Consider the following 15,557-nt stretch of genomic DNA (forward strand, 5'->3'; position numbering starts at 1 on the left):
TTCAACATTTTATATTATCAATTGAGGTGGTTCCACCTGGAGAGGACAACGCCTTGTATTTTAAATATACTGCATAAACTGGCATTATTTCTTTGCCCTACACATTTTTTTAAAATTTACACAGTGTACTTACATGAAACAGTATATTAAAATTCCAGTATTGCATATATTTGCATCTCTTTCCAATGCATTAAATAGCCTCCAGCATTTTGTCTTATTTTTCTACCTTCCATGAGTTATGTCAATCTTATTTGTCTGGAAAGACTTCAAATGTGACAAGGAATTGCAATTTTATCTGAAAACATGTCTCTCATTCATTGTCAGAAAGACATTGCTTAACTTTCAACTTTTTTTTCCCTTCATTCCACTGATGCAAATGATACATGAATACTCTATGTGCTTTGATGGTATATCATATAGCTTGGATATAAGCAGCTTTAAATGTTAAGTAGTATATATTTATACTTCATTTTCTAGAAAGAAAGAAAATGTCAAAGCAGTAGTTTGAACACATCCATTATTAGAGCGCAGTTTCATGTTGTTTACAAATTCACATTAGAATGCAACACACTGAAGTAGCTATACTTACTTTTCTTGACAGAATGCAGAGAAATATGAAGATGAACATCCCTTGAAATACATTAAAGACTGTGAACAGGTATGCAGTAACGAGTGACTGTAGAACCACATGCAAAACACCAAACATCCACGTAGCACCGAGAAGAAATAACAGGGCTAAAGCACCACGCGCACATGACCTAAAAAATAATTATCATCGATTAGTACAGAGCATCCATATATTTGTTTTAGTTTTAGTCTGCCATTTTATAAAAAGATTAAAATAAGGCACATGCGATATATGAAAATTATTCTGTGCATTGTCAAATGTTTTTTTTATCATTTAGATGTTAGTATTATGTTAAACTAAACAAAAAACAGCATTCTGATTGTAAGATATAAATTTCAACAAAACAAAAGTACAATCATCGAGCATCTATAAAACCTATCAATAAAGCAATGCCTTTAACTGGATCATAATAGTATTTGTTTTTGAATGCTTATATATCTATATCTATCTAAAATAAAAAAAAAATATATATATATATATATATATATATATATATATATATATCTATAGGCAGACCAATAGATATAAATATGGATATGCAATGTGTGTGCAATAACTGGCAACACCTCTCCCTCTTATGATAAGTCTTATCACGTTTCCTTTCAGGATAATTATACAGTTACAGGCTGCTCTAAGTGGGCGTTTTCTGAAGTCAAGCTGTCATTATTCTAGACACAAAGATATTTACTTCACTTGTTAGAAAATAGCATACTTGTTTTCTGAGACTTCTCAGTGCTAAATATTGCATTAATGTGGTCATGTGCGTATGACATTTATTTCACTTACTACTACAGTATTAGGACAGTGTAATGTTTTATACAATTTACATGACTAGGGGTATATTAAAAGAAATAGAATGCCCAAGGATGTGAAAAAACAGTAGAATTAGCAATAGTAAACAGGTAAGCACAGACCCCAAAAAACTATGCAGGCAGTAAAAACATTTTAGTCTGCCTATTCTGTCCATCTCCATAACTAACTGATAAGATGACCATACAAGGAAAAGGCTACCCTGCATCTCCTGGTACCCCACAAGGATTTTGTTTTGGAATTCTCATTGACCTTAGCAAAACAAGCAAACAAACAAAAAACCTTCCGGATTTCTTTTTTTTGGCATAACTAAATTTTAATGTTTCTGCTTTCTCTCATTAGTCTCATTTTTTAATTATTATATTCCAGGTAGGAATGCCAATAACTGGTACAGTTAGCCTGATTTCTTATGCTTTTACTTCCTAAATGTGCAATAGTCAGGAGTGAGTCACCACTCCATACATGTGCAATATGAGTATCAGAATATATCATACTACAACTAATGAAGTGCAATATTCTAAGCAATCACAATGTGAAGTCATAGTTTTGCAATACCTACTAGTATAATATTTTCTAATGTATTCCTGTTCAATTGTGCTAATTTATTGTGTTCTTAATATTTTAATTGTTACTGCATGTGCATTATTCTTAATGTCATTCAAACTATGTTCATTGTTATGTCTTGCACGGGGACCAAAGCAAAGTAATTTTGTTTAGCTTGCACTGCCGTGCATTTCTTTTTTTTCTCAATTTTTTTTTTTTTATTTTTCAAATACATTTGAATGAATTCCATAGTATTTATACTTAAATAACTATGTACACTATTTACATTAGCCTGATACTATAACAGATCTTAATGTATACAGTTACTATATAAGTATGTCCAATCCATTATCAAAGTGTCTGATCAATTATTACATAGTGTCAATCAACAATAAAACTTTTCCCCAAGGGTTGTTGATAAATGGCTTTGGATAAATTCTTAATTCTTTAATTTTAATTTCCAATAATGCTGTGGTCTTCAGTAGGCTGCAGAAGTCTTCCAAAGTTGGTATTGTGTTTGTATTCCATCTTCTTGTTATACACTTCCTTGAAATTGCAAGTATAGTCCAAAATAGATACATGTTTGACCTATTCAAATGAGGACCTTCGTTCACATTTAATAATACAAGAGCTTTAGTTAAATAAAATGATTCATTAAATAAAGCTTGTAGAAAGTTATTAATACCATTCCAAAATGGCTTAATTTTAACACAATCAAAGAAAATGTGGTTCCAATCTATACTGTGTACTTGCTGACATCTTCAACATATTCCTTTCATGGAAGCTGTGTATTTCTGATCGACAATAAAGTTTACTTTGACTTTGACTGTACTTGCTTACTCTAATCCTTCCAGTTTCCTGAAACATAGTCATGACCTCAAAATATTATTTTCCAAATGATGGAAATTTCACTTGACCATTTACTGCGGATCAGATATCTGACTATTTCTATAACATCAATCCCCAAGGTGACATTTGTTTACTGGGGTAGTGTGGTTGGGCATCAAACCAATAAACCTAAGCAGAACAGATTTTTCACAGCTATTATGGAAAAATTAGAAAATTAGATATAAATTAAAATAACAGTTTAACATTGCACATTTCATAGCATAGGTACTAGGTAACAGAAGCAATATAACATTTGCTTTAGGTAACTGTAAAAAAAGATGTACAAATCAAGTTACAAGTTAATTATCACACCTCTCAACTGTACAGATTTTCCCAGAAAGCTGAGATTTTTGCTTCATATTTTTGGACTGTTTCTCATAAAATTGTGGTTTTCTGGCAAACTGCTATCAAATCATTGAGGGCTGAAGTCAGAAAATAATGACATATATTTGAGTTTCAGACTTCATACCCTTTAGAAAATTCACGCTAACCTAAACTGTTATTCTGTCAACTTTCTAAGTTTGTAAGAGAAATATTTAAAAAGTGTCCTTATTTTTGGGCCTTTGCCTCCCCCCTTTATTTATGGCTTTGTCCAGATTTCTTGCTGTAAGAAGTTGAAAGGTATGAGCATGGTGATCATCAAGCAGTGAAGACAGTTGGAGAAAGCATCGGACAGGAGGACAGTAAGCAATAAAACAATGGGTCAGAGTTGTAAGATATGAAGCAAGAAGAAAAATTAGTTGGTCAGACAGAAATGTTACTGTAAGTTTATTAAAGTAGAAGGGTGTTGGCAGTAGTACCACATCAGTAGTGCACAGAGTTATACTGATGTCGTGAAGGTATTAGTGGTATACGTCTGCAGAGTTATGCTGATGTCGTGAAGGTATTAGTGATAGAAGTCTGCAGAGTTATACTGAGGCTATGAAAGCAATAGTAATAGAAGTCTGCAGAGTTGTATTGTGTTAGTGAAAGTAACAGTAGAAAAGGGAAGAGGTAGTTGAAGAAGAATTTTCAGTGAGTGTGGCTAATCAGGAATACTGGAAAAGGACATAGCTAAGTATTCTGGAAATATTGTTTCAATTGTGCTTTGAACTCAGTCAAACTAGTTTGTTGTCTGATACATATTGGAATCAAGTTCCAAATTTTGAAAACAAAGTTAGAATATAGAGCATCACCAGCAGCATTTAAAGTTTTAGTTGTTGAGTCCTGACATTCTTGTAGGTGTCTGTTAGGGAGTGGACCACTGTAGTAGATGTTTTAGCAATTTTTTTTTACTCTAGGTTTTATCCTTGACATGTCTCTTTCTACTATTAGTGGGTTAGTGATACTCCTTCTAACAGAGTTCACATATATTGCCCTTGTTTTTCAGATCAGGATCCTACCAATAGCCCTGTTTTATCTGTTATTCCTTAGCAACCTATACTCAGACACCTTTATCTCCTGATACCCACTATTCAGCAGCCAAAGTTTCAGTGATAGCAGCAGTTCACAGCTTCTACATCTTTCCTTATAGCTGCCCACCTTCTGGTTCATGCTCCATGCACTACATTGTAGATCTACTCACTTGTTCTTCTGCTCTGTTCAGCATCCATTTGTCTGCTTTCTGCTGTTTGAGCACTGATGTCTGCAGCATCCGTCTTTTTTCCATCTTAATTTAAAGAAACTGTCATAAACCTTTGCCTTTCAAACCCAGTTCTGAGAACCACTGTTTCTTTTGGGCTAAGATGGAGTCTGACTCTGCTATGCAGCTTGTCTCTCTGCTAGGTTTTCCACCATCTTGTTAACTGTCACAGGTTCTTCTTCACTGACCACTGCCACATCTAGTCATTATACTCCTAAACGTTTTCCTTTTCTGTGCACTTACTGCTGACATTGATAACACATGTAAACATGTCATCTCTAACACCTTATCTCACCACCTATCGCCTTCCTCATACTGTTAGCTATGGCCTCAAAATGGCTGCTCTTACAGCACACTGCTTTCTATATGTATCACAATTTTATTTATTTATTTATCGATTTATTTACTGGGAAATTCTGGCTGGACACATCTCCTTTTACAGTGGAGGTCCAGGGAGAAAAGCTCCACTAGTACAAATAAGTAAATATTACAATAACAAATGAGTTTACTGTAAACAACATGACATGCAGATTACATAGATCAATAGTAAGGAGCAAAACATGCAATAAATACTGAGTAATAGACTGTTGTTACAACTTGAGGAGACAAATAAAGAGACCTAAGAGTTATGCTGATAAAGCATGTTTAGTGGCAGATAAAAATATATAAAAAATATATAAGCTGTACTGATTGGGTAGGAGTTCTGTTAGTCGGGGATCGAGCAAGGACAGAGCCAATACATTTTTAGGTGAGACGTGAGAGTTGGTTTGAATCGACTGCTGGATGGAAACTTGGTTATCAAGGGGGGGGGGGGCAGGTTGTTCCATCATTTGGGTATGGCACAGGAGAATAGGGCTTCCCCTGCGGAGTTTTTGGACTTGGTGGTAAGAAGTAGATTTTTGCTGTTTGATCATAGGGGTCTAGAGGAGCAGTAGAGCTGGAGTAGGTTTTGAAGGGATGGGATCTTATGATGGTGGTTTAATAGTTTGTAGGAAAATGAGAGTTGATTCAGGTGAAGAAGTTGTGGGAGTTCAAACCAGATAAGTTCCCTAAGTGTGTTACAGTGGTGTCTGCAGAAGGATGTGCCCGTTGCAAATTTTGCAATTTTATTGTAGCAGGATTCATGTCTGTTTAGGTAAGACTGTCCAAGGTTGGTGAGTATGGGAGAGGTGTAGAGTAAGGTGGAGATAAGTTGGGAATTGGCGATAGAGGTTCTGGCAGTTTTGGTTAGGTATTGTTTGTTTCTATATAGTGCCCCAAGTTTTTTGTGTACTTTTTTATGGTAAGAGATATATGGAGGTTAAATTTGAGATTGTTGTCAATCTCCACACCAAAAAGTTTGGTGTGCTCTGATGGGGAGATAATATTGTTGTTTTTGGCATGTATGTTGAAGTGGGTGGTAGTTTGGTTAGATTTGGGGGGTTGGAGGTAGGTACTGCGAAGAAGGTGAAAGAGGGAAGTGGGGAATTGGGGTTGAGTGAGGGGATAGTGGATGAGGAGTGTTGTTTTTTGGCAAGGGATAGTATGGTTTCAGTGAAGTGTTTGTTAAAAGAGTCAGTTATACTGCTGGAGGAGGAGGGGATGGTAGGTGAGGGGGGGGGTTGTCTAGTTTACCTGGGTGGAGTATGGAGTTTATTGTGGATCAGAATTGCTTAGGATTGTGATGGGAGGAGTTTAGGGTGGACTGGTAGTAATGCACATAGTGGACTAAGTACACATTTGTTTACAAAGTCCACTGAACATGAGGGAGACAGACAAATGCTGGTTATGTAAAAAGAATTTGAAACAGTCACGCATCATGTTGCAAGATGTGATATATTCCTGGCAGTGGGTCTGTATATTGAAAGGCACAATCATGTGGCAAGACTGTTGCACTGGGAATTGTGTAAACACTGCAATATGGAAGAAGTTGAAAAGCATTGGAAACATAAACCACAAAGCATTATAAAGAATGATGAAGTTTATATCACATGGGATCACCCATTATCAATAGTTCAAAACACAGATGTGATAAAACCAGATATAGTAGTCCATGAAAAAAGACAAAAGTAGCATTGATCATTGCAATTGTTACACGCAGTGATTTTAGTGCTTTACGTACAGAGAGACACAATGTCATAAAATACCAGGATCAGCAGAAATGAGACCAATGTGAAAGAAAGATACCAAGATAGTTCTAATAATAGTAGGAGAAAAACAAAACTAATAAAAAAAAGAGAATTTACAGTCATACTTAGACGAGCTTCCAATGTATGTAATACCATATGAATTATAGCAGTCAGTTTTGGGCACAACTCGGGTGCTGAAAAGATAATTTTTGGCTAACATCAAAGACTGAAACAGTACTAAGTTCATGAACTTTAATTGCACCCTGACTTACGAAAGTCCATCATTGTAAGACCTGGAGAAATTAAACCTCTAGAATAACTTAGTCACCTCCATCGATGTCTGACTAAGTCTAAGATCCAAGATAAGTGCTTCTCTAATTTCCCCAGCCAACATGTGCAATCACTTTAGTGATCAACCCCCTAGTCACTAAAGTATTTGACTTTGTCCCATCGCTCTCTCATCTTCTTTGGTTCATTCTCTGATTTTACTGTCTCTCATCTCTATAAACATTGTCCTTTCAGTTGCTCCACCTCTGGCTGTCCTTATTCATCTATGCTGGTTGCAAGCCTGACCGTGTAGCACCTGACCCTTTTAGCCTGCATTCTTCTTGCAGGCAATATGCACTACTCTTTCCCTTTCAGCCTCTATCCCCTCAGTCAGCTGAGTATCACTCCCTGCCTATGTTACTCATGCTCTCATTGTGGTGATACTGACGTTCAATTCATCACTTGTCCCTACACTCTGTCCCTCTCCTTCTCCCATGGCTTCCTTCTTATTGTCCTGTCCTTCAAAGCTGTCCCTCCTACATCCTCTCATTTCCTTACTTGGTGTCACCTTATTTACTTTTACTTATGCTGTCTTCCAGTGGCATGCTATATTTTCTCCCCGATTAGCCTAACCAGTAATATCTTTTCTTACAGATATAGCAGGCTTTGGCACCACAGAATTCCTTGATACAAACCTTATTTCACATTCTGACCATGTCACCTACCACTCTCTCGCACTTTTCCTTTCATCTTGCCTTATTTCTGAATCTCTAACTTTTATATTATTAAATATTAAATATATTTATTTATGCATGTATGCACTTATTCATCTTTTGTTTTTGCATTTACTAACACCTGGAGAGGCCTTTTTGCTTCAGTAATTAATTGATTTGATAACTGTACCATGTCTTTTTTGTGCCTTCTTCAAATAAACTCATCAAAATTGCTTACTGTGGTTGTGTATTAATGAAAATTAGGTCAGAAGGGCACCACTGCATCGTTTGAGCTTCAGAGTTACAAAACAAATACCATATCACAAATGAACAAATTAATAAATAGAAACCGGGAGCTGAGACACAATCATCTCTCTTTATTCAGTGCCATTAAATGCTATTGTCCTATTAATTTGGTCTTCCTCAGAATAAAAAATAGGATAAAAAACAAACTTTATAAAATAGCAAACCCATCCCCTTCAGATAAAGATAAGAAAATAATTGGTAGGAGTTCTAAATCACATAATTAACATCATTAACATCCAAATAAATTCAATCATGATCCCAATGACCATCTTTAAAAACAAATAAATATATGCGTATACATGTATAAAAATGGGTCTATGACTATTCACTGAAAGCACATTTCACTGAAACTCACATGACTGTGCACAAATCACTGAAAGGCCAATTCACTGAAAACACAATTCACTGAAAGTTATATATGGCCTTTTCCCCACTGTAATGCGACCCTGGAGTTAGTATATATAGTAAGGGGGGATGTGGGGGCACATAGTTTGGATATATATATATATATATATATATATATATATATATATATATATATATATATATATATATTATGTTCAGAAAAGAGTAACTTATTGGAATTGCAAATATCCATGTATATAGTTCAAAATATTTAAAATAGGTGTGGGGGGCTACAGCCCCCACCCCCCCAATGTGGGGGTTGGTAGCCCCCACACCCCTCCTTACTATATATATATATATATACTAACTCCGGGGTCACACTACTGTGTTTCAGTGAAATGTGCCTCAAGTGAATAGTCCTAGACCCATAAAAATACATCAATCACATCACTTTGAAAAAATCATTAATAATCATTATTAAACATTTAAAAAACATGATAAAATAATGTGCAGTAGTAAAAAATCTTCATGGCTACTAATCAACCCTATCAAAAATCATTTCATTCACATCATAAACTCAATACAATTGTTATTAATGTTTATACAAAATGTCAATCCACATCATGATATCAACACTGAAAATCTAAGATACGCCCCTACTTTTAAAAAATTGATAAGGAGAAAATTATTTATAAAAAACTGCTTTTAATCAAATTACACTACCAATGGATACCATACTGTTTAACCCCCAGCCACTTGATGAATTGTTTTTTAGCTGCCACCTTAGTTCTTTCAATTCCAGTAAATACTCGCAAGCCCCCCTCCCCCATACATTTAAGGTAACTTTATCTACTACGGAAAATTTAAAACTATGTTCACTCATTACATTCGTATGTTTAAAAAGCACATTTTGCTCATCCTTCCTACTGACGTCATATAGGTGTTGGTGAATCTTTACTTTTAAAGCTTTTTCTGTCTTCCCAGTGTAAAAACTGAGACATTTCTGACATTGTGCTACATAAATCACACCTGCACTTGAACAGTGATAGTTTTTCTTTACTTTCACCTCACCATACCATTGGGTATGACAAGAAAACCTTTCTAAAATATAGTTACACTGCTTATATTGCCCACATTTTCTCATACCAGGGCACCCATAGACTACCCCTACATTTTCTTTCAGGGTCTTGGAACAGATGTCGTTTTTATAAACAAAGTTAGGGGAACAGCCCAAAGTTTGAAACTGCTCCCCATTAACTTTACAAATATCCCAATTTTTATCTGTGACATGTCTGATAGCAGGAAAAATCAAGGCTATATGTCAGGGCTAGCCACACAGCAGTTTGAACTGTGGCTCTAGATGATTGTCACAGTTCAAGTGACACCCCAACCCCATGTAAAAAATGGGAAAAAGGAGCTGTAGATGGATGAATTAATGTAAGAATCAAAGCCTTATAAAATCTTGTTCTACCAATCTGTTGAATGCTTTTGGAAAAATCAACATAGTCCTTACCTAACAAAGGATGAATTGTCTCCTGTTGTCATTTAAATTTAACTTCATCAAAAATTGCTCAGATAAAACTAGATTGATACCTCAAATGTCCTCTTTAATTGAATACGTTCTTCTACAAAAATGATGTCCTGAGATATCATCCTTGCCATTCTTACCATTTGGCCTTTAACTAGGGCTCTCTTCTGAAAAGTAGGATGCCAGCTGGTAAAAGGTAACAGTGAATTAGAATAAGTTGGTTTCTTAAATATATTAGACTCAAAATTATTACCCTCTCTTTTTTGTAATTGTTACATCTAAATGTAGTAGGCAGACTGGAAACTCTAATTTGACCATAGGTGTGAGCATGCATGCAAGTATGTGGTGCGGAAGAATTTTCTTTTTAAATATACCTTGAAATATTGACTTCCGCAGTAATCACCCCTCATATATTTGATAAATGATTGCTGGAGAACTTAACAACCACAATGTTACAGTACATTAAACATGCAAATGCAAAGCATATAGTATGTACTTGTGATCAGAAAAAAAGCCACAGCAAAGTACAACAAATTTAAACTAAACAAAATTAAACAATACCAACATGTCCAAAGTGCCCCTGCAAATAACCACCGAAAAGACTAATGTATGATGTGCCTCTGCTCCCCGTATCCCTTATTTATATACATAACTAGACATTTACCTAACCATAACTACAATGAGAAATTCTTCAAAATGCTATAACTCACCTCTGCATTTCACAGAATTGTAAAGTTTGACTGTAGCTCTGTTCAGATAACTGTGACTTCCAAAGTTAAGGTTGACTAAAAGAGTGGAAGACAACTACACAACTACACTGCTACCACTCCTCTAACCCAGACCCACAGCCAAATATGGTTCAGACCGTTAGAGCAAATGAGGATGCATATCTTACTATTACAGGGATAATACATAATTAAAGTCTGCCACAGCACGGTCCAAAATACGTGTGACATGGAGTTGCTGTTCCAATGCATTCTGACATTATGAGAACTCTTGATTGTCACTTACCCTGTCATATATTCATATGCACATACTTCACAAGAGTTTAATAGCATAAATGGGTTATCTTAATAGATCAAGGTATGATCACATCTTTACCAATAGATATGCATCACCACATTTCAGCTGCAGTTTGTACCTAATATGCTGTATTGACTTAAAAGTCAGTCACGGAATAGAGATGATCCAGCCGCTGATACCATTCCACTCACCACAGAAAGTAATGACATGCAAGTGTTTGCCATTTTGCATACAGATATAAAAAATTAAACATGTAATCATCCTCTCTTTTTCATTGAACTGTGAAATAAAAATTACAGTAGACAGTACTATTCCAGTCAGGATACAGAAGCTCGTAGTGTCAATGCTATACTTGAAAGTAGATTGAAATATGCATAGTATTATGGTACACAGACTACAGACAGACTTTAGGGGTTAAACTCAAGTCTTGTTCTTTGATGCTGGACAAACATCTAAAACTGCAGAATTGTCATGCTGGCTGCATATTTAAACTTTTGTCATCTACAATAAATCAAGGAGGACTGCTTGGGCGGGGTGGGGTTGATACTTTTTCAGTCTACTTCTCCAAATGAATTCTGTTATGAATGGTAACAACCCATGGTGATTTAAAGTTGCCTCAAAATGTTCAATATAAAACACAGGCATGCCCTTGACAAAGGTGGCCATTTACGAGCAACCATGGATCTGCCACCCACCTTTCCTGCTGCCTCAGTTATCCACTTCTGGCAAGTACTTTGTTCAGTGAGAACACTCTAAGGTCACTTTGACATGCTATCTAACAAGCTATTACATGACACAGTTGACCATTATGTAGGGTCATTTTAGAGCACAGGAGAAGATTGTAAATTGCACATTGCATTATTTGATTGTACAATGGTCATTCCCCTTAGGATCATTCTAACAGCTGGTCTGTGTTAGACTTGGATGTACAATAAAGGGGAAAGGGTCAGTATGTCAACAGTCTGCAGTGCCTTGGGAAGGACAGGTTTGTATTTGCAGCTCTTATAGGTTCCTACTGCCATGGGTGGGTAGACAATAATGCTCTGTATTATTTGGTACTCCATGTCCATGACTGCTACTGGATACCTGCATACTAGGCATTATTAATAAGCATATGTTTCTCTGAATTGCTCTTAATACATTCCATACAACTTACCTGTCCTGAATTCCTACAATTTTAGTACACCAGAGAATGCTCTAAATTCCCCCAAGAGTCTTTAAAAAGTAAGTATTGTTGATAAACACGTTAGGTAACTGTCTTCCTGTTGCCTGAGAAGGTTTTGCTCCTGACTACTGTGTCTAGGTCATGTGCATATACTGAAGTCCCATTGTATAGTGTATTTTTTGATGTAATAAACACATTCATGTCATTCAACTCTAAATCAATTTGAGGAAGGCCCTTATTTCATGGAAGACTCATCACTGCAAACATTTGTAAACACAGTAAAACACAGCTTAAGATATACCAGTGCTATGTGCCACTTCCAGAATGTGAGATGGAATCATACCTCTCAACTGTAAAGATTTTCGCAGAATGCCCAGATTTTTGCCTCATATTTTTGGTCCAGTTTTCATAAAATTGTGGTTTTCTGGCAAATTAATGGCAAATCATTAAACACTGAAGCTAGAAAATAATGACAGACATTTGAGTTTCAGACTTCATACCCTTCAGAAAATCCATGCTAATGCAAAACCTGCTATTTCTAAGTTTGTAAGAGCAATATTTAAAAATTGTCCCTATTTTTGGGCCTTTGTCCCACTTTTGTATATGGCTTTGTCCAGATTTCATGCTCTAAGAGGTTGAGAGGTATGGGTGGGATAACATGTGATGGAAAACCTGATGCAGAAATTGCTAGCATTCTGGCTCACCGATGAAAAAAAGTGTAACCAGTTTTTGAACAACTCAATGTTTTTGGTTATAAAGCATATGGGATGGAAAAGCATTTCAAAGAGTGATGCATAGTACATGTGTTAAGTGAATGCAACTACAGTCAGATGTAAATAATTGCCACTAACAGAAAATAGCAGATGGTCTTTGATCAAAATGGAGCAGTAAGGTCTGATAACGCTTAACAGTGCTGAAAGGAAACTGTTAGTACTGAAGTTGAACAGTACTAGAAAGTTCAACACCTAGAAAATAGATTCATCATCTGTTGAGATAAATTAGTAATATGTCACAAAATAATGAATTACTTATATGCAGACGTAGAGATTAATAAATATTTAGAAACAGTAATAGTGATAATAGCAGCACCTCACAATAGATGCCATAGGGGGATTAGATGGCAGAAGTAGCTGTTTCTTTCTATTGGCAGTGAGACATGTTAAGATGTAGCTATGCTATGCCACAAATGCATGTCATATTAGTTTGGAGGTGGTGAACTTTCATCTCTCTCCTGAATATACTGTCAATTGTATCACTTAAAATATAATGACAAATGCAGTTGTTACCTAAAAATAGTTTATTAATTTGAACTTTAGCAACTTATCTATTGCAGGTACAGATCCCAAGAAAATCCACTAAATGTACCTCAAATTATGTATGTTTCATAAACTTGAAACCCATTTAAGGGGACTGTAAACTGTTCTCCTATATTAAATAACGCTGAGCAGTTTTAACAAGCTGCTTCTTGAGGTCTAGGGTTTGATTTCTCAGAGCCTCCATTTCCCTACTGTATGGCTCTGAGAAAGTCAGTTAACCAGATAGTTCTCCTAGGTAAATCTCTTAACAGAAAATGTGTGTTCATTGAATGGCTTATTAGGTTAACAAATAAACTCTTTTTTCATATCTGTGTGGAATTAGTAGATTTTTTTATGTCTGAATTTTGTTTGCTTTGAAAGTAATGTGAGACAAAGATGTATTATATCTTTCAGACTTTTGAAAAAATAGGTGTCACAGAATATTTGTACTGATTTAGCTGAAGACTTAGATAAAGAGGTCTTGGCTGAAGAGAGAAGTATAAAACTATCATCATTAGTGGACAGTTTATGAAGGACAGCAGTGCAATCTTCCCTGGGGTCCACAGGAGTAGCCTAACAGCTCAACTTCCAGTGCCCAGTTGGCTCATACTTTCCTCTGTGGAGTCTTACAACAGTCGGTGTGAGAATCCACCAGCCCACTAGGTCACTGACTGGTAAGCCTTATCAGTGAATTCATTCCTCTGTGGAGGTTAGAGTCAAGTCCTTTAGAGTGAGGCCATCTGTAAATCATGAGGCCTGTCCTAACCCATCCCACAGCAGCATTTGAACTGTCTCTGTTCTAGCTGCTGCTTATGTCCCATTATTTGTACCCAGGGTCTCACCACTAACAGCATAATGTTGCATTGTTTATTTTCTCTCCAAAGTTCATACTCCTTTACATTACTCCCCTAAATCCCAGCTACAGCAAATCTGCTGACAATGCAAGCTGCAGTAAAACTGAAAGCAGAGGTTTTATTACAGTTTTTTTTTTTTTTTTTGCAAATACATTTATCAGCTCTCTTGACATAAAGACAATAAGTAAGTCATCATACGATTTGAACAAAATTAAATACAAATATATAGCAAGAAACTTTATGGAAATATACACTGTCTGAAATTGTAAGTTGGGATATCCCCCCTTTCTGAAGTACAGTCATTTCAGAGTTAATATACATACACATATCATGGATCTGGAGTATAGCCCTAACAATGGGGGTGCAGGGGAACTTCCTCCCTACAAAATCTCTTCAAATGTCTAAAAGTGAATTCTGAAAATCATGTTACTCGTGTAAACTTACATATTTATTTTCATAGCTTTTGGATTCTTATTATCAAGTTTCAGATTTTTGATGGGGGATGAGACAGACACAAAGGAAAAGGCAAAAGAGGTAAACAAAAAATAAGGCTGAGAATGGTGCACTATCTCATGTATAGTTCTTTAACGCACGTCACAGATTTCATAATCACTGCTGCCCTTCATAAACTGCCCCGCTAATGATGATATTTTGATACTTCTCGCTTCAGCTAAGACCTCTTTATCTAAGTCGACAATTGACAGCTGGGAAAAGAACAAGGGTTTTACAATCTGTGATAACATGTCTGAGATTAGATGTCAATCTGTTAAATAAACATTAAACAAAGTGACCTGCTTACCTGCACAATAGCAAGGGTCATTCAGAAGTGGCATTTTATTTTAAACAGAGGTGTTTGGAGTTGATACTGATGACTCGAAACTGCATCCATGCAACTTATTTTGTTACTAACTGCACTTTGAGTAGAGTAACTTGTTAGGCACTCAGCCGTGATGAATAATTCAATGCATATTTATGCATGTATGTATGCATGCATTTATGCATTTATTTACTTATTTATTTAAATTAGGGTAGTTTGGTACGTGACTCACGTCTAAAATGAAGCAGTGTTTTTTCTACCAGTTTTATAATACTGCATTTTAATTGGAGAGCATCAGTTAAGCAGCCATCGAGAAGTTATTAACCTGCATGAGGTATAATATTTTTTGACAGTTTGATGTCCCCGTCATGCAAGTTCTAATTAATCTGATGGTGGTGCAATATGACCTATAATATGACAAGCATGTAAGACATTAACAGATCTTAGGTCAGGGGTTCAGAAGCTGGAAGTATAAAGAATGGTTAGGACAATTACTGCATGCTTTTTTTTTTTGAGCTGGCATATTCATAATACTGAAATAATAATTAAACAGGGAGTTTAGCTCTTACAGCAACCTTCTTAAAAATGTACACCCATAGCAGTTAATGCAAGGATCATGACAACTGAATTTTCTTTATATGTTTTT

At 35.8% G+C, this 15,557-nt stretch overlaps 1 protein-coding gene across 1 annotated transcript in view; it reads right to left on the reverse strand.

The window, feature by feature from the left end:
* The window catches only part of ADGRL4 (adhesion G protein-coupled receptor L4), a 707,438-nt gene that overhangs the window by 1,877 nt on the left and 690,004 nt on the right, over positions 1-15,557 (reverse strand). The window contains exon 14 of the mRNA XM_044085751.1: positions 590-758. Coding sequence (XP_043941686.1) covers positions 590-758 — 169 coding nt within the window. The remainder of the gene's footprint in view (positions 1-589; positions 759-15,557) is intronic.

The sequence above is a fragment of the Protopterus annectens genome, chromosome 10.part0 (assembly GCF_019279795.1).
Source record: "Protopterus annectens isolate FY-2018-M chromosome 10.part0, PAN1.0, whole genome shotgun sequence".
In the NCBI taxonomy this organism is placed as follows: Eukaryota; Metazoa; Chordata; order Ceratodontiformes; family Protopteridae; genus Protopterus; species Protopterus annectens.